This window comes from Taurulus bubalis, assembly GCF_910589615.1.
Source record: "Taurulus bubalis genome assembly, chromosome: 12".
Taxonomy (NCBI): domain Eukaryota; kingdom Metazoa; phylum Chordata; class Actinopteri; order Perciformes; family Cottidae; genus Taurulus; species Taurulus bubalis.
In genome coordinates, this window is record NC_136600.1 from 10,784,038 (window position 1) to 10,801,230 (window position 17,193).

Here is a 17,193-nt window from a genome sequence, read left to right on the forward strand (position 1 = left end):
ACTTCAAGTAAAAGTCCTGCTTTCAAAAGAAAGTAAAGAAGTAACGGAGTAGATTTATTGCCCGATGGGGAAATAACTTTCCACAGTCAGTACACAATAACATGCAAATAAACACATACAAATAATATAGACGGTACATTCATTCAGTCATTCCTATCAGCAAAACAAATGTAAGTTTGTTAAGTAACAAAACTAAGAAATACATGTGAAACCATTTTAATGGTGTCGTTCCTCAATATGAAGCCAATTTATGGTACTTGGTGTAGATAGAAATTAAGTATAGTTGAGTATAAAGCAGCAGAATATATATATATATAAAAGAAATATATAAGTATGTTAAAATTGTTCTTAAGTACAGTACTTTCCTCCACTAGGTATTGCTTAATGTCATCAGGAGACACAACCTGTGGAAATATACAACAAGCACCTCACATTATGAATTCAGACAAAGATGGAAATTGTAGCTGTACAGTTACACAAGTTTCCATTGGTTATTATAAATGCTATATACATTGGTTAAAGCTGCAGTATGGTAAGTATGTATAGTACAGATCTACTAAATCTACAACAGTAGACAGATTGGGATGAATGAAGGAAGCAGAAGTGGATATTACTGCAGGGACTTGTTTCTGTACCACAACTCACGATGTCATGCTGCCCCCTTGTGGCTGTGAGAGGAAGTAGGGCAACATGTTCCATCTTCATTTCCCTCCCATTTCATTTCCTGCCAAATTCAAGAGCTCATTATCCTTTTCACACATGAAGCGTGTTGATGTTTTTTTCTCTGTATTTAGCTTCCATGAGTGTATACAATTGGCCTTAAATGAACCTGTTTTTAAATGTCTTTAGTAATATTATTTGTTGCAACATTCAATCAATCAGCAATTATTATTTTTTATTGTGAGGATTTGCTGTTTTACTTTGACTTGCATGATATTAAACTAGTATTTTTGGAGGTCTGACAAAACAAGTTCTATAGTACATCACTTTCATCTCTGGGATATTGCAATAGGCAATATTTTGTAGCATTTTCAGAAAATGTTAGACAAAATGTTAAATTGAGAAAATAGTTGGCAAATTAATTACTTACGAAAACATCATCAGCTGCAGCCATAGTAGCCTAATTAGTATTTAGGAACCTGGCCAAAGTTAAAGAGATACATACATTCTTGATTAAAAAAAAACATATGTATGACACTCAAGAGTCAAGGTCCAAGGTGTCTTTATTAGTACACTTGCTGTACAGATGGGATTATCAGCATTGCAGGTTGAAAAATATAAAAAGACATGAAAGCATTACAGGGTTAGAAAGTCAGTGAAGAAGACTAGTTGAAGACTAGTTGGAGAGTCTTAGGAGGTTGATATATATATATATATATATATATATATATATATATATATATATATATATATAGAGAGAGAGAGAGAGAGAGAGAGAGAGAGAGAGAGAGAGAGAGAGAGAGCGCATATAAAGTACATAGTATAGAAGGGATAAAAAAAAAATTGTATACTATTGCAAAAAAATGGCATAGTATGGCATAAAAAAGTCAGTACCATAAAACTGTGATGTATATTATGGCATAAAAAGCCATAGATATAGCATTCAAAGTCATAAAAATTTAACAACATAGTGTTGCATAAAAAGTAATCAGATTTCCACAGCTGTCGAGGTTACCGACTAACAGATGATCCTGTTGGGATCTCGAACAGGAAACGCCAAAAGAAGAAGATAGATTGCCATAAAAAGTCATAGTATGCCATAAAAAAGTAAATTGCCGTTGGAAGCACGTATCCCCTTGACAAACTACGCTCTAGAGTGGAGGATAAAACATATATTTAATATCTGAGAATGTCTTCATGTCTTTAACTTTGTACACCCTATTACTTGTTACAAGAAAACTATTTGTTTTTAAGCCAAAACTGACAGCTCAGAGAAGTACAGACATGATGCCATCTTCCTCTCAAGGTGCTCCTCTCCCACTGTCCACACAGGAGCTTCATACTTTACTAATATATTTATAGTGCTTTTAGATCTCAATGCAAGTGTCCTTTATCCATAATAACAAACCAGTGTGATGGATAATATCATCAGTTTAGACATGTTTCTGCCATTGCCTCGCTCTCTGTGTAGTTATTTAATAGTTTAATAGAGAAACTGCTGTCTAACAAGTTCAGAAAAGTTTTTAGCTCTTTTACAGTAAAGTTTTTCTTCACACATTGAAGGTCAGGTGGCTATATATATATATATATATATATATATATATATATATATATATATATATATATATATATATATATACATATAGAATATCACCAGTCATATTCTTTAGAAGTACTGTATTTCTTAGCATGATCTGAAAAATCGGAAGTATTTAATTTAAAAAACAGCCAGCTGACCTTCACTCCACAGTTTGAGAGTGAAAATCTACTCAACGCTCGTTAGGAAATGTCCGTTTCTCTATTAACTATAGTGAACTATTTAAAAAATAATATAACATACAGGTGCAACTATGAACTTTGATCTCAGCATTTAGAAGCAGAGGGCTGCTGGACACTTTGACATGTAGGCGATTGGAGTCTAGGATCAAACCGCCGGCCTTGAGGTTAAAGGGCCTCTCGGAGATACAGTGGCCTCGAACTACATGTCGTCAACTTTCTAGACTATCTACTATATCTATAGACATCTATTATCTGATGGTAATACCAATACTAATTCAGGGGCCGTCCTGCACAGGAAGTGTGGAGATTATTTCATAATACTAAACTCTTGACTCGTCTTTTCCACACAGCAAAAAGCCAAAGAGACCTCAGAGACAGAGGCAACAAAACAACCGACTAAAACCTCTGACTCTCGCCTACGACGGGGACACGGACATGTAGTCCTCCGGGAGGCGCTTCGCCGAGCCCTTCACCTGTCACGGAGACCCACTTCATCACGCCGTTTGCCAACGAGGGGACACGGACGTTAGCGGCGTGAATGGACACGTCACAGACTGGAGAAATTACAGAAAATCCTCTTACGGCAGAGACAGTGGTGGGGTTTATCCATTTCAAGTAGAGCTCCATTCAATCACCCTTTTTTTCTTTCGTATTTTCTTTTGCAAGAGCCTTCGTGACCTCCACCGTGTTCAATTAAATGCCTTTTTTTTTTTGGGCCCCAGCACATCCACTTAACTTAAAAAGAAAAGATTCAGCTACAGGAGTCTGGATGCAGAAGACCCGGCTCTCAGCCTGTCTCTGAACATGGCAGCGCACACGCTCCAACTCTTTCCCCCCCACGCCTTTTCCGCTTGTCCCTAAAAATGCTGAGTCGCTGGAGGCTTAGGATGCTCTGACGGTTCGTACGTTGCCAAAAGTCACCGCGGGGAAGAGAAGGAGGAGGGAGAGGAAAATCTCCATAAAAAGGTTTGGATTCCTTTTTCCTCAATCCTCTACTGGGTTTTGACTCAAATCTCTTCTACGGTCTGGAACAAAAGGGAGGCATTTCTTCTCTCCCGCTTTCTTTTTTTTTTCTCCTTCGCCTGATTTAGAGGCGCACATTGCCTGTGTTTGTGGGATAAACAGATCTGTACGATGCTGACGGAGGAGTAGCCTGCACTCAGTTGTTTATGGAAACTACTGCCTGCCTGCCTCCACCCGTCTTTTGTTTCAGGCTCTACATTGCACTATATTAGTGCAGCATGATATGCACACGTGACTTCTACCTTCTATTGCCATAAAACACTGCCTCTTCCACACGAGCCCATGCAGCAGAGGACCGGCTGCCAACGTCAGAACCATCAAAGAACGGCGAAGGGAAGCGATACTTTGATGTGTCACCTTAGACGTGAATCTCAAGTGAATATGTGTATAGATTTTATTTCTCACAACAAATTTTTTTTGGGTTGTAGTAAAAGTACCTTCTGTGGATTTGTAGATTTTTGTCTGGTGTTACCACTTTTTATTTCTGCCCAGATCAAATGAAGTATTTAAATATGATACCAGCGGCTGACTTCATTTGATGAATCGGCTGCTTTAAGAGTTATTTTTAAACTATAAATATTCAAATTCAAATGTTTTTACCATTCAGAAATTTTTGGGAAAAACTGACACTTTGCATCAATTAAAGAAAAAGAAAGAATAGTAAATTTAAACCACTCATGTCATGCAAATGTCATTTCTGCCTTACTGACGATAACTAAATACTAACAGTCCTGTCATAGAGTTTTAATACTTGAATGGGGCACATTATACTACATGTACACATAAAGAAGACAACGTTTTCTTTTGAGGTCACTTAGCAAAGTACACTTCTGAGTTTTTAAAAGGTTTTCATGTAGTAATCCGTATCATAGGTGCTCTGTCGTTTTTCAGTCACACTAAATGGTGTGAAATATAGATGATAAAAAAAACGATCTGTACAAAGAAATTATATAACATGTTAATAACAATAAGAGAACACGCTTCTGCTGAGTTCAACGTGAAAGCAAACTGGTGTGGAGAATGTTTACTTTTTTTGTTGTTGTGGGATTTGTAAATAACAGCAATTTTTTTATTTTTTTGGAGAAAAAAATCTAAGTATGTGTACATTTATTTTGTATTGCACAGAAAATGTTTAGTTTGAATATTGCGAAGTGGGTGTGTGATATTGCTGACTGTTGTTATCATGATGCAAGTTGTATGTTACGAAAAAAAAAAACGGAAAGGAAAAAAAAGACAAAAGGCTCAGCCGTTTTTTTGTACAGGTTGTTTATATGTATGGGAAGAATTCCTGAAAATAAATAAGAACACGGTTGTAAACACACAAAGAAAGTTATCCAGACATTTTTTTCTATTTATATGTTCACAAGCGAGCGAGACCCCACAATAAAAATGTTTAAAATTGTCATTATAGGTTAAGTCTTGTGTTTTCTTTCATATTTTCTTTATTGTTAACAAATCCCATGAAAAGGTACCAACAATGTGTTACAAAGTTACCTTAAATATTGGATGGCATATATTTTCCATCTATTTGTTCCTTCTCAAGACATACAGTACATCTCATAAATATTTATTTCTAAAGGCTCCATAATTTCTTAAAACACCGATGTTACTGAAACAGGATTGAATTAGTTGGAGTGGACTATTTTCAGCAGCGGATTAATACACATTTGGTGCTCTATGCCACAGAGGAATGACACGTCAGGCTTTGGCTAAACAGATTATACTTCTTAGTGCGATCAATTAATGTTTTTTCATGGGATTTGTTGACAATAAAAGAAATGAAGAATATTACTAGACATCCTTTAATGTGGAATGCACATGAATTAAGTTGCTGAAATCTAAATTTCAGAGCACATCTACAACCGCCACACCTCTCCCAACACGCCAGCTAACGGTGCTAACAGCGCACACAACGGCAACAGTGCCGACAGAGCTAACCTCAGGGGGAACTGGAGAGCGGGTGCCGCGTCATGTCAGTGTTCATTTATTAACAAGGAAAAGGAGAGGCTGTCTGAGATCTCTCAAGTTTTCATTAGTGCAACATTTCAAACGTCTTCTGCAAACATCCCCTGCCTGATGCAACATGTCAGGCAGAGGATGACACGTTGGAGAGCTCGGGTTTTTGCAGTGTGCAGAGACAGTCTCTCCTTTTCCTTCATTACTGCTTTCTGGACATGCACTCTGTCACCTGGTTTGCGATGTCAATTAATGTCTCACGTTTAGCGCTTTTCAACCGCTACACAATTGTATTGTTCTGAGCGTGTTAAGTCTAAAAACTACTTGGCATCAGTGGAGTCATTTTGGACTTTGAAGACTAGATTTGAACCAGACAGACGTAACAGACTGGGGATGGAGTTTTAAAGATGTGGGCGTTTACCAGGCAGGACGGGTCGAACAGAAGATGCTGCCACATTGCGTTATGTCACTCACATGACCTCCAGCTTTATGGAGGTGCGAGAACCAATAGTCCTTTTTAATTGATGCTTGTCAGGTATACAAAACTGCTGTGTGCACAAATTAACTATTAATCATGCTTTAAAATATTCAATAAAGGTCTGCAGCTAATTGGTGACTCTTTAACATTTTACATATAGTTTTTTTGGCAATTGTTTTCAAATTTGTATTACATTAAGTTGAACCACTTTCTTAATTTATACAAAAGCCATTTATCTATTAATAGTTATACTTTATTTTATTTATTTATTTATTATTAATTAGATGTTTAGTTTTAGTAATTTATTTTGTGTTTGCGTGGCAAAAATGAAACACTGATTTTCAGAATAAACCTGATTTGGAAAAACCTGATTAACCTAATTTTTAAGAAAAAAAGAAGCAAATCACAGAATAAATTAGCTTTGTTATTTGGCTTATAAACTTAAAAAGCCTAACCTTAATGAGTCACTTACTTCTGAATGAGTGATTAATGATCAACTGAATATTTGGGGTTACGTGAGAGAATAAGCCGTCAGTGGAAGCTTTATCCATGAAGTGCCTCCTTCACAACATCAGATCGACACGGCATCATGACTGATGTTTACAGCGTCTCAAGAAACAGAAGAAGGATCCACTGCAGTGGACGGCCACTAGATGTCAGCCCCCAACGACGATAAAGGAAAAGTTGCCTCTCAAAAGTCAATAATATGAACCTCCTTCTCTGCTCCCCCCTTTTCTCCTCTCTCCCTCGCTCACTCTATTTGTCTCTCCATCCCTCCCCCTCTCCCTCTCCCTCTCTCTGAACCTCAAAGCGCACTATATAAAACATCCCTCCACACTGACACTCAGATGTACAAACACCTCGGTTCTCGCCACGGCGCCTCCAAACCTCGCAACAGAAATCTCCCCAGAAGACACTTGAGGCGTTTTCCAGCGGCGGACATCTGACCCCCATTGGATGAGCCCGAGAAGATTCATCTCCCCTCTCCCACCTCAGGACCGCCTCTCCTCACTCTGTGTTTCTCCTGCAAGTTCGGTGGCTGACCCCGGCGCAGTCCAAAGGGAGGTTTTTCTTTTTCTCTTTTCATTTTGGCGTCTAAAGAAGATCAAGGACAGTTTGACATGAGGGCTCCACAGAGAGGCATGAAGACCACATGTCTGTGGGCGGCCGCTCTGCTGCTGTCAGTCGTCTCTCTGGTGAGTTAAATGGCTTTTTGATTTTACCTTTACCTTTTTCTCTTCTTGTCATTTTATATCTCTACAGGTTATGTGATCAATATCTGGTCGCAGCAATATCGAGGAACGTGCACAAACAGAATTTTTTGGGGATGAAGTGAGTTAGTCCGGGACAACCTCACAGAGTCCAAAACAAGCAACATCTGAATCAGAATCCATTGCTGCATGATGTCAGTTGCAGTCGGATGACGTGAAAGTCAAAACGTAAAGCGAAATGTAATTTAGTTGATTTCAGACTCATTTGAATTGTGCTATAGCAGATTAGAGGCTTCCTTGAATTTGAGCCCTGCGATGACAAACCAGATTTCTAACTGCTCCGAGCATTGACTCATTAATATCGTCACAAATTAACAAAATGTCAGTGTGAACGCACAGGCTTCCCAAATCCAAATCTGCATATTTCTCCCTCAGCACAATCCATTCCTTCCTTCCTTGGCGTCCTCCCCTCCTCTCTCCCATTTACAGACACACTTCAATTGGAATATATTTGACAGTACGGCAGAGAACCGCCTGAGCCCATTATGACAAACATACCAGAATGCTCCCAGACAGTTTGTGACAACCCAATTCCTTTAATCCTCGGAAAGACAGTAACCCCTCACCCACTGATAAATCTGTCAACAAAGCAATCAAAGCAGAACAGGAGCCACTCCTCTCTCTCCAACAAAAAATTCCATAAACTTAATCCTCACAAACTTGACTGGCCTTAAAAAGCTCCCGTAGTGTTATCTGTGTTTAATTTGCATAGTGATGGAAAGAAGTCAATTACTATTAATTATTCTCTACAACTTAATACCCATTATCGAATTGAATTCACCGTCTTGAAAACCATAAACTCAATTTCACAGCTGAGTAAGCGCACTAATCATTTCCTCCCCCCACTTATTTTTTTATTTTTTTTACTTTACGAAGCCTCCCTGCTTTTGAAGCAACGACGACGATTCCTCGATTCCAGGAGCAATAACATTAACAAACATGGATTCCCTTATCGTCTCAATTTAAAGACAAACATTAATCATCAAGTGTGTGAGTTACTCGTACAAACAGCATCCTGGTGGTGAGGAGCTGATCTCACAGCATCGCTTGTTTTTTTTGTTGTTGTGTTTTTCTTTTTTTTTCTTCCCAGACTCCGCTTCCAAATTGCTTCGCTATGCTTTAATGGGATGATCATAATTGTTTCGTACTCGGTGCATCCTAAGCTTTTGCCTGCAGCTCCTTCAACAGATTGACAGACCCATGGGAACCTCACAAACTTATTTTGGCCGCCTTTGAACCAAGTCGTGTGTGAAATAATATGATTATGCATTTTTCCTCTGGGTAAGTTGAAAAACTGGTGGCTAGTCTCTCTCTCTCTCTCTCTCTCTCTCTCTCTCTCTCTCTCTTTCTCTCTCTCTCTCTTTCTCTCTCTCTCTTCTTAGTCTTTAAACTGCCCCTGCTCTAATATCCTGCAGTCTGACCGCGTTTAGTATTTATCCTCCTCAGAAGTCACGGTGATAATTGTGCCCCGGCCTCTCAAAGCGGTGATGGGACCTCGGCTCCGACTGCAAGCTGCCTGTGATGTCTTGACACACTTTGTGATTTGTCATCATCTCTGACCCCCCCCTCAGGTAGTACTTTGATATCACTGGGAGAGTGTGGACCTAAACTCTTAGCGGGCGTCAAATGCGCTTAGTTGATCCATCAGCTCAACTACGGGGGGACCTCACAAGGCGAGACAAAATAAATTCACTATAAACGACTATGACGACAATCACATCCCAAGTGCACAGTTGGAGAAATACTCTAAAAGACGGCTTTAACACACGAGGGACTCTTAAACTACCTTCCTCTCTGGAGGGAACATTTCTTACAAACATAGGCTCCGACTTAGAGCCGATAATCCATAAACCAATATGTATGTGTACTTTTTCTTCTTGAACTCGAATGCTGCGGTAGAAGTACGTGTCGTCAGAAGGTCATACATTAGATTAAAACATGCTTTTGCTGTGAGGTGGCGTGAGACGGTAAGAGGGACTATCCGCATGCCCCGAAAAAGGTCACAGCAGGTTTGATCCTGCAACAGCCTTGTGTCCTTGAGCCAAAACTCTAACCCCTAATAGCTCCTCACACATTAAGCCTCTCTGGATAAGAGCATCAGCTAAAAAAAAAAAAAAAAAATTTTAAAAAGGAGTAAATAAATCCAAAAAAACGTTCACACACACAAACCAATAAAATAGGGCGACGACTATTAATATCTGAATACACACACACACACACACGCACACACGCACACGCACGCGCACACGCACACACAATCAAGATTGCAAAAGTGGCAGCCCAAATCCAGCTCTCGGCCCGCTTCTCTTTTTTAAACTAGAAGCTGTCGCACACACAAATCCTCCCCACGCCGCAGCAGCGTTCAGGTAAATGAAAACTGACACACACTTTCATTCTTCCTTGCAAGCTTTTTGTGTGCGGCCCACCGCCGAGTCATCTGGCTCCTCCGATGGTTCTATTAAAAGGTGGAATTTGTTGGCTGCTCGGGGGGTCCGGCCCATAGAATGTCCTCCGAGCTCCCCGAGGGAAGCCGGGGGTTGTTTATCTTCCTGTTTTTTTAAAGAGCGGACGCCTGCGCCTTATCACAGCCTCGCCAAGAGAAGATAGCATTTAGGTTTGTGCAACAGCCTGTGCCTCTACGCTGCATCTGGCAATCTGGAGAGTCGTTTCCTAAAAGGATTTCTGCATGCCGATGCTGTTTGTGTTATCTTGTTGAGGGATTCTGCCTCATACACCGAACCGGGGGAACAATATTAACAGACAGTTAAATGGGGTAGGACATGAATATAACAAACTGCAGGTTGAAGAGTTGGAATAACTCGGAGCCATGAAATGAAAGCCTCTCAATATGATTGGGAGATATGTTTGAATGTCTTTGAATGGGGGCGCTATATTTAATATAAATTGCAAATTGAATTTTATTTTTTCCTCCGCTGCAATTGACCGATAAGACTTTGTGTAAGTTAGTGTGTATTTTCTGTATAAAAGCGACACTCCACAAATTTTAAGCCTGCGTTTCAAAAGACATTTGCCAGGTAGGTGCTAAAGATGCTTTTGTTTGAATTATGGGAAATATAGGAGCTTGAGCGATACTACGCAGGAAACTAAATCTGGTTATCTCAGCCTGTGATGCTTTGATTTTTACCATTCTCGTGCGTGCCCTGTATTTATGTAACTGCATGGAAGTGTAATTCTAAACCTCTGGAGTAAATACAACACATATCTTTAACACCCCCTGAAAACAAGTAACGTCTCCATACCATTAAGGCTTATAAATATAACATAATTATGATCAAAGTTAAAGTTCAGGGAAAAACACAAACATCCGTAGTTATTATTATAAGAGTGTAACAGTCAAACACTCAACTAATCTGCTACATCAGGACTGTGTGGCTTTGGCTTTTTGCAACACGAGCGGACAACTGACATTTTCCAACATGGCTCTTCCCACTTTAATCCTGTGAGCAGAGCTCAAACTAATCCCAAAAAGAATCTCTCATGAAATAACCAAAACTTTGTAGGAAAATCAGAGGTATAAGTGCTTTAAATCTTTTATATACATTGTTCCCCTTATGGAGTATCAGACACATCTAGAAAACTATTAATCATGTAGAAAACCACCTGAGTGATGGCTGTGATCGATTGGGTCTTTATTTGATTTACCTGCACATCATTTTATCGATTAATAGTTTTACCGTTTGATCCATAGCGAGAAACAATTGTTATAGTTTCTTAAAACTATATATTATAACGATTTGTCCCAGTTCGAAACTCAAAGATATTTACGCTGCTATCTGATGAGAAAAGCAGCATCCAACACTCTGTCAAATAGTTGGAGATTCATTTCCGCCTGATCCAATAATCAAGTAATTGTTTCAGCTACATATCATGTCTGATGCAGATCTTGTTTAGAGGAAACCATCAGCACTTCAATTCAATTTATCTAGAGTCGAGTGCACAGATTTATTTTTGTGACTTATTTTTGGGGACTCTTCCAAAAATATTTACAATTTGTAGTAAGTGATTCAAAACGACTGGTCCGAAGTGGCTAACCTGAGGGCTGCAAGGTGGTTCATTGGATTGAAATCGAGAGATTTTTTTTTGCAGATTTTCTTCTAATCTTGTGAAATGTTGGAATGTTTTAGCTTTTCTGGACACTACAACGTATTTAAATGGAACAATCTGAGAGGTTTAGATTGGATAATCCCTCGCATACATCCCATATAACTTGTGACAAACGGCGCTTCAAGGGGTCACAAACCAAAAAGCATGCGGAACGCTGCAATAACGACAACGACTGAAATAACAAGATAAATAAAAAGAATGAAAATACAGTTAAATAAAGCTATCCAAGTGCAAAAATGAATCTAGCTTGAAGCTGCGGAAGATATAGTTTGATATTTAACAAAACCCATTATTGAAAAACCAATATCTGTTTCATCCAAAGTCATCACAGTGTGACTGTTGACCTTTACGCTGCCATGTTTGTTTTTCTCCTGTCCTTTATCCAGCAGCAGTTTCCCTTCTTTTCTCTCTGCAGTATCTCTTTCATGCACATTCATGCATCTAACACACACAAACACATTCTCTCTCTCTTTCTCTCTCTCTCTTTCTCTCTCTCTCTCTTTCTTTCTCTTTCTTTCTCTCTCTCTCTCTCTCTCTCTCTCTCTCTCTCTCCGGCGAGAGGTAAATCTTGGCCCTCTGAGTGTTGGTGCAGTCAGTCGGGGTGTTCTGGATATAAACCTTGCTTTAGTCAGGACTGCCTCTGATCTGCCTAATCTCCCCGGGCTGGATTACAGGTTGGACTCTAATCCGTGAAGTGGGGTCTCTGTGAATGTGCCTCTGAGTGCTCTAATCCAGAGACTGTCAGGTGCTTTAGATGAAAGCTAATTGCATGTCACAGTTTGGGGACCATTCAGAACGCCGGTGACAACAGAGCGAGTTCCCTCACAACAACAAGGACTTTGGGTCTGATGATGACTGGGCACACACTTCAGATCATCTTGGAAGGGACTAGTGAAGAAATCCAGTGACATCTTCTCCTACAAAATTATTCATAACATGAAGTCGCAGAAAATGACGGCGCTTTTCCAAAACACACCGTTGGAGGCAATCTAATTTCCTGAAAGCAAAATGATAACACTTTTTGAGTCTTAAATCTCCTCTGATCTGCATTGTTTAGAAAATATAATTTACCATTTACATCTCGAAATGTTGTACACACACACACACACACACACACACACACACACACACACACACACACACACACAGGCTAATTAGCCTGACAGTCACTTAAACCAGCTCAAAGCAGTTTCCTAATATCCCTCGATCTGGTTTCAGGACTCCGTTGAGACTGAAACCCGGTTACTGAGAAGCATCAGTAATTACTGCACGATGAAAATTATATTTCATTTGATCGTTAGAGACTTCAGTCTTTTCACAACTCAGAATAGAAAAATTCATGAAAATGAATTAGGGTTTACAGTCTGGTTTAGGGGGTCAAAGATAATTTAGCCGATTATTGCAAATAATCTAAAACTGAATTGTCTCAACTCCCAAGGGCTCAAGTGTTAGAAATCCATTTAACCAAAACCTTCAATTGTTTGTTCTTTTTTTTTAAACGCGTATCCATTCAAAAATACACACTACCCGTATTCAGCATCCGTGCCTTTAAAGCGAGCTGTTAAGGTTAACGTTCGGTCGTGACGACACAACTATACAGCAAATACACCGTCTCACCGTTTAAAACGTCCCAAACGTGTTCCAGTTTATTTACGGTTGCAGTGTACGTGACAGGAAGTAAACATGGAAGGGAATGAAGCCGGGTATATTCGGACAAACAGTAAAAGAAAAAACATATAAGCGTGCTCAAGTAGTGACCCAAAATACAAAAGTATAAACCCTTAAAATCAGCACGATATGTCTCCTTTAAATTAGCTGCTGTATTAACCTTAATAATATCTATATATATATATATATATACACACATTTATTTTAATGCATTTTCACTTTTAAAATCCACATAAAAAACTGAAACAAGCTTAAACCTGAAATATTATTGAGCCCAAGAATAAAGACAATTGTCATAATCGACTTCATAGCTGCTTGGCTGACATTCTATACGATACTAATTCACTGAACTTTTACATCCTAAGGAGCTTTATGTTTGACTATAATGATGCAGATAAATCCTGAACAGGAAGCCTCCCTCATCCTCGCGCTGACTTTATCTTTTTACAATACATCACCAGTGAGGCCAACATGACAGACTTTTGTTTCCAGCAATGGAAGACAAAAGGAGGTGTTCATTAATACAGTTTAACTGCCCCACTGCGCAAGGAAACTGCTGGAATTCATATTTCTCTCCACCTTGTCACGACAATCCTTCTGCAGCTAAAAGTCCTGCAGCTTTCTTTTTTTCATCCTTTTTATAAAACCAGCCTGCTGCAAAGATGTCCAAACGTTTTCTGGGTTTGAAAAGGCTTCGATTAAAATCAGGTTCTGTTCGTCTACCCAGAGAGGGAGAGCGAGAGAGATGCCACAGCTACTGAGCCAAAGTCTCTGCAACGCCACTAACGGTTGATCCACATCAGGCCATTCATCACGGAGGCCTCTTCAAAAACAACCGGGGGCGATCTTTTCAAAAACTCCTCCACTCTGGAGCCGAGTGCACCAAATGAGCGCACTCTTTCAAGAGGCCTATCGCAACTCCTGCAACGGGTTTTTTGTTATTTTTTCCGTGCAAGAGCTCCTCACACTCTCTGGCCTACAGTGCTACAATGTCATCCAGTGAACTTTCTGAATGAGAGAAGACCTTATTTTCAGAGTATCGATCGCGGGGCGAAGGTACAAAATGTAAACGCTTCGACCAGATAGATCTGCTGTCACGTTCCTCGGCCCGGGTTTGGACATCACTGTCACGGGCCGCGGTGTGGAATCTTCGCTCTCCCATCTGTGTGATTGTTAGAGGAGAGACACGGAATGAATCATCAATCATCCATTCAGGCCACATTCAGCAGGTAATAGTCTGCCGTTGCATCATGTCTGCACCCAAGAAGCTCTCCATTCATTTCGATGCATGGCAGGAATAACCTTAAATCTTGATTAGGACGAACCAGCACAAGGCGTTTCACACACTGCGAGAGTTGGTCACAGCATGAACGCATGTTTGCTAGAGGCGCTCGTGGATGGATGAGCTCTGGTTGGTGTTTTATAACTGCCGCAATAGGGGATCGACTTTGGTCTTGTTGTTAGTGAGCAGGATTCCCACAAACATGTCCACAGATTTCCCCACAGAGCGCTCAGCCTGCATGCGTCCACCCAACGGCAAAGCCAGACAGAACGCCAACATTTGGCCAATTCTGCAAAACACTGAATTACGTGGGGTTAAATTAAGATTGTGGTTCCAGCAAATTAAACTAAACACACCAACAGTAGTTGTTGCAACTGCAACAAGACGCATCTCCGATCCATTGCATTAAAGTCAATATTCTTATATTTTCTGGCACGCCAAATGAAGATCACTTTTATTTCCTGATCCGGAACCAATTTGGTGAAAGGTGTGAAATTCACGTGAATGCAAAGGATGCGAGTCTGGTCCGCCAAAGCGGCAAAATCCTCTAATTTTGCGGAGGTTTAAATGGTTTTGTTTTAATCACAGAAAACGCTTCCCACCTTCGTCACCAATCCCCGTCACATTCCATCCTCATACGGAGCTCTAATATACTCTGACAGAATCTGTATCTGTCACTTTAATGTTATGCAGTTTCAATTCTGAGAGCATTTTCTGCAGCCTTGTCAGAGGTGTGAGCTCTCTCTCTGGTTACCGATTGAAATGTTTCAGTAATGGAGATCGTGTTTGTTTCTTCTTTCAGGTTACCGGTGCTGATTCACCGAGTCCAGGGCATTCAGACTTGAGAGAGCGCTCAAAATCCAGAGTGAAGACCTACTGGACTGAAAGCAGCAAGGCCGTCTCCATCAGCCGCCTGCTGTCCCAGACCCTCTACGGCAAAGAGAACTTCACCTCCCTGGATCTGAACTACGACGAGGCCGACTCGTTCTCCAAACAGGAGCAGTGGAACTGGCTTTACAACACTACGAACCCCCGCGACGCTCGATCCAGGACAAAGCGGAGGCCAATGGTCAAGACAGGCAAGTTCAAGAAGATGTTCGGTTGGGGCGACTTCCATTCCAACATCAAGACGGTGAAGCTCAACCTCCTCATCACGGGTAAGATCGTGGATCACGGTAACGGGACGTTCAGCGTCTACTTCCGTCACAACTCGACCGGTCAGGGCAACGTCTCCGTGGGACTTGTTCCACCGACCAAAGCCGTGGAGTTCCAGGTCCACCAGCAGCAATTCCACCAGCACCACCAGCAGCAGCAGCAGCAGCAGCAGCAGACGGCTCTGGAGACCAAGGACAACAAGCTGTTCAACTGCAGGGTGGAGTACGAGAAGGTGGAGAAGGGCACCAGGAACTCGCTGTGTGCCCACGACCCCTCGCAGAGCTGCTCGCAAGAGCAGACCCAGAGCCACGTGTCCTGGCTGTGCTCCAAGCCCTTTAAAGTCATCTGTATCTTCATCACCTTCTACAGCACCGATTACAAGCTGGTGCAGAAGGTGTGTCCAGATTACAACTACCACAGTGACACCCCGTACCTCCCCACGGGGTGATCACATGACCAGACGACGACGACAACAACAACCAAGAAGAGTAAAAAAAAAGAAAGAAAAAAGGAGAGACCGGCTGTCGGGTCTTGAACGATGTCAGATTATTTGGATGAAAATGGATTCAAGACACTTCCAACTTGAGACATTGACAGGCATTATTCCAGCTAACATATCCTTGACGCAAGACTAATGTTGCTCCAATGAACAGACCTACCCCGAGGTCATTATGGGAGCATTTAGGGAAGCATTTATAGGCTTGCAATACTCATCTTATATGCATAGCAGCTTACATGGAAAGGAATTTCTCAAGCCAACCGTAAAAATATGCTGATTGTATTTATGTAAATATTGTGGGTTCCACACAAAGACCAGAAAACAATTTTATTAATGTTTTCTCCCGCTAATTTAGTTGTTTATGTTGATAGTGTATTTCCGCCTCAATCATGCTTTCTGTCTTTTTCCCAATCAGTTGCTGGTAATCATTGCGAACACGTAAATGTCGATGCAAATAAGAAGAATCTGTCAGTATGCATTAGAGGGCATAATGGAAAAAGCAAATATACTTTGAGTGGTGTTGTTTTCTGCAGTGTGATTGTTAGAGTGAATATACCTCTCTCCGATATTGTTGTTGGAATCTCGTCCATGTCCATGCATGAACCAAATGTGGTAAACAACTGAATAACGTCCATCTATATTTTCATGTTATTGCAGCTGTCAGAAATAATCTTCATCAAGTCACCGGAGAAAAAAAAGAAGCGTAAAAAAAAGTACTTTGATTTCAATCCTGTGATATCTGTTAGCAGTTTTAAGGCCACGGTAAATGACACGAGTGGAGGGCTCCAATCAGATCAAACATGCAAGCGGGTAAATGTTGCAATAAATAAATAAAACTTGCAGAAATCACACAAGAAAACAAAGATACAGACGCACATTTTTCTTCACTGCTACTTAAAAAAGTTAACACATCTCCCTTTTAGACTTGCTTGACATTGCTCTTATTTTTGTGACTAACAAGTCCAGTACAATACATTTCACCCCTTGCATCACCAACATGACAAGCAGCCAGCAGTACAAGGTGTCAGAGCCCCGGTGACCCTGCAGTGTCCAAAAATAGGTATCGGTACACACTTTGTATTAAAAACATGCAGGATGATGAGAAAACAAAACCACAAGGTAAAATGTGTTTCAAAATAGATCTTCGTACAAGCAGAAAATATGAAAGTACATCAAGCAAACGGCTGAAACAGAACTGTTAAAATGTGGTTTCTTGCTCCAGAGGAGACGGGACATGCGTCAAACAGCAGGTGCTAATCACACATTCTACCTATCAAACATTCGCACCTCTGGTTAT

General features: G+C 40.6%; 2 protein-coding genes across 2 annotated transcripts in view; both read left to right on the forward strand.

Moving 5' to 3' along the window:
* The window catches only part of thsd7ab (thrombospondin, type I, domain containing 7Ab), a gene marked incomplete at both ends in the record, with an annotated part of 130,284 nt that extends 127,404 nt beyond the window's left edge, over positions 1-2,880 (forward strand). Inside the window, one exon of the mRNA XM_079228151.1 lies at positions 2,790-2,880. Within this exon, the coding sequence (XP_079084277.1) occupies positions 2,790-2,880 (91 nt within the window). The remainder of the gene's footprint in view (positions 1-2,789) is intronic.
* Positions 2,881-7,017: 4,137 nt separating this feature from the next.
* Positions 7,018-15,845, forward strand: LOC306745368 (neurexophilin-1; the record flags this gene model as incomplete). Its single annotated transcript, XM_079228142.1, has 2 exons — positions 7,018-7,092; positions 15,045-15,845. 2 exons carry the CDS (start codon positions 7,018-7,020, stop codon positions 15,843-15,845), a joined length of 876 nt encoding a protein of 291 aa, XP_079084268.1.
* Between the last annotated feature and the right edge of the window lie 1,348 nt (positions 15,846-17,193).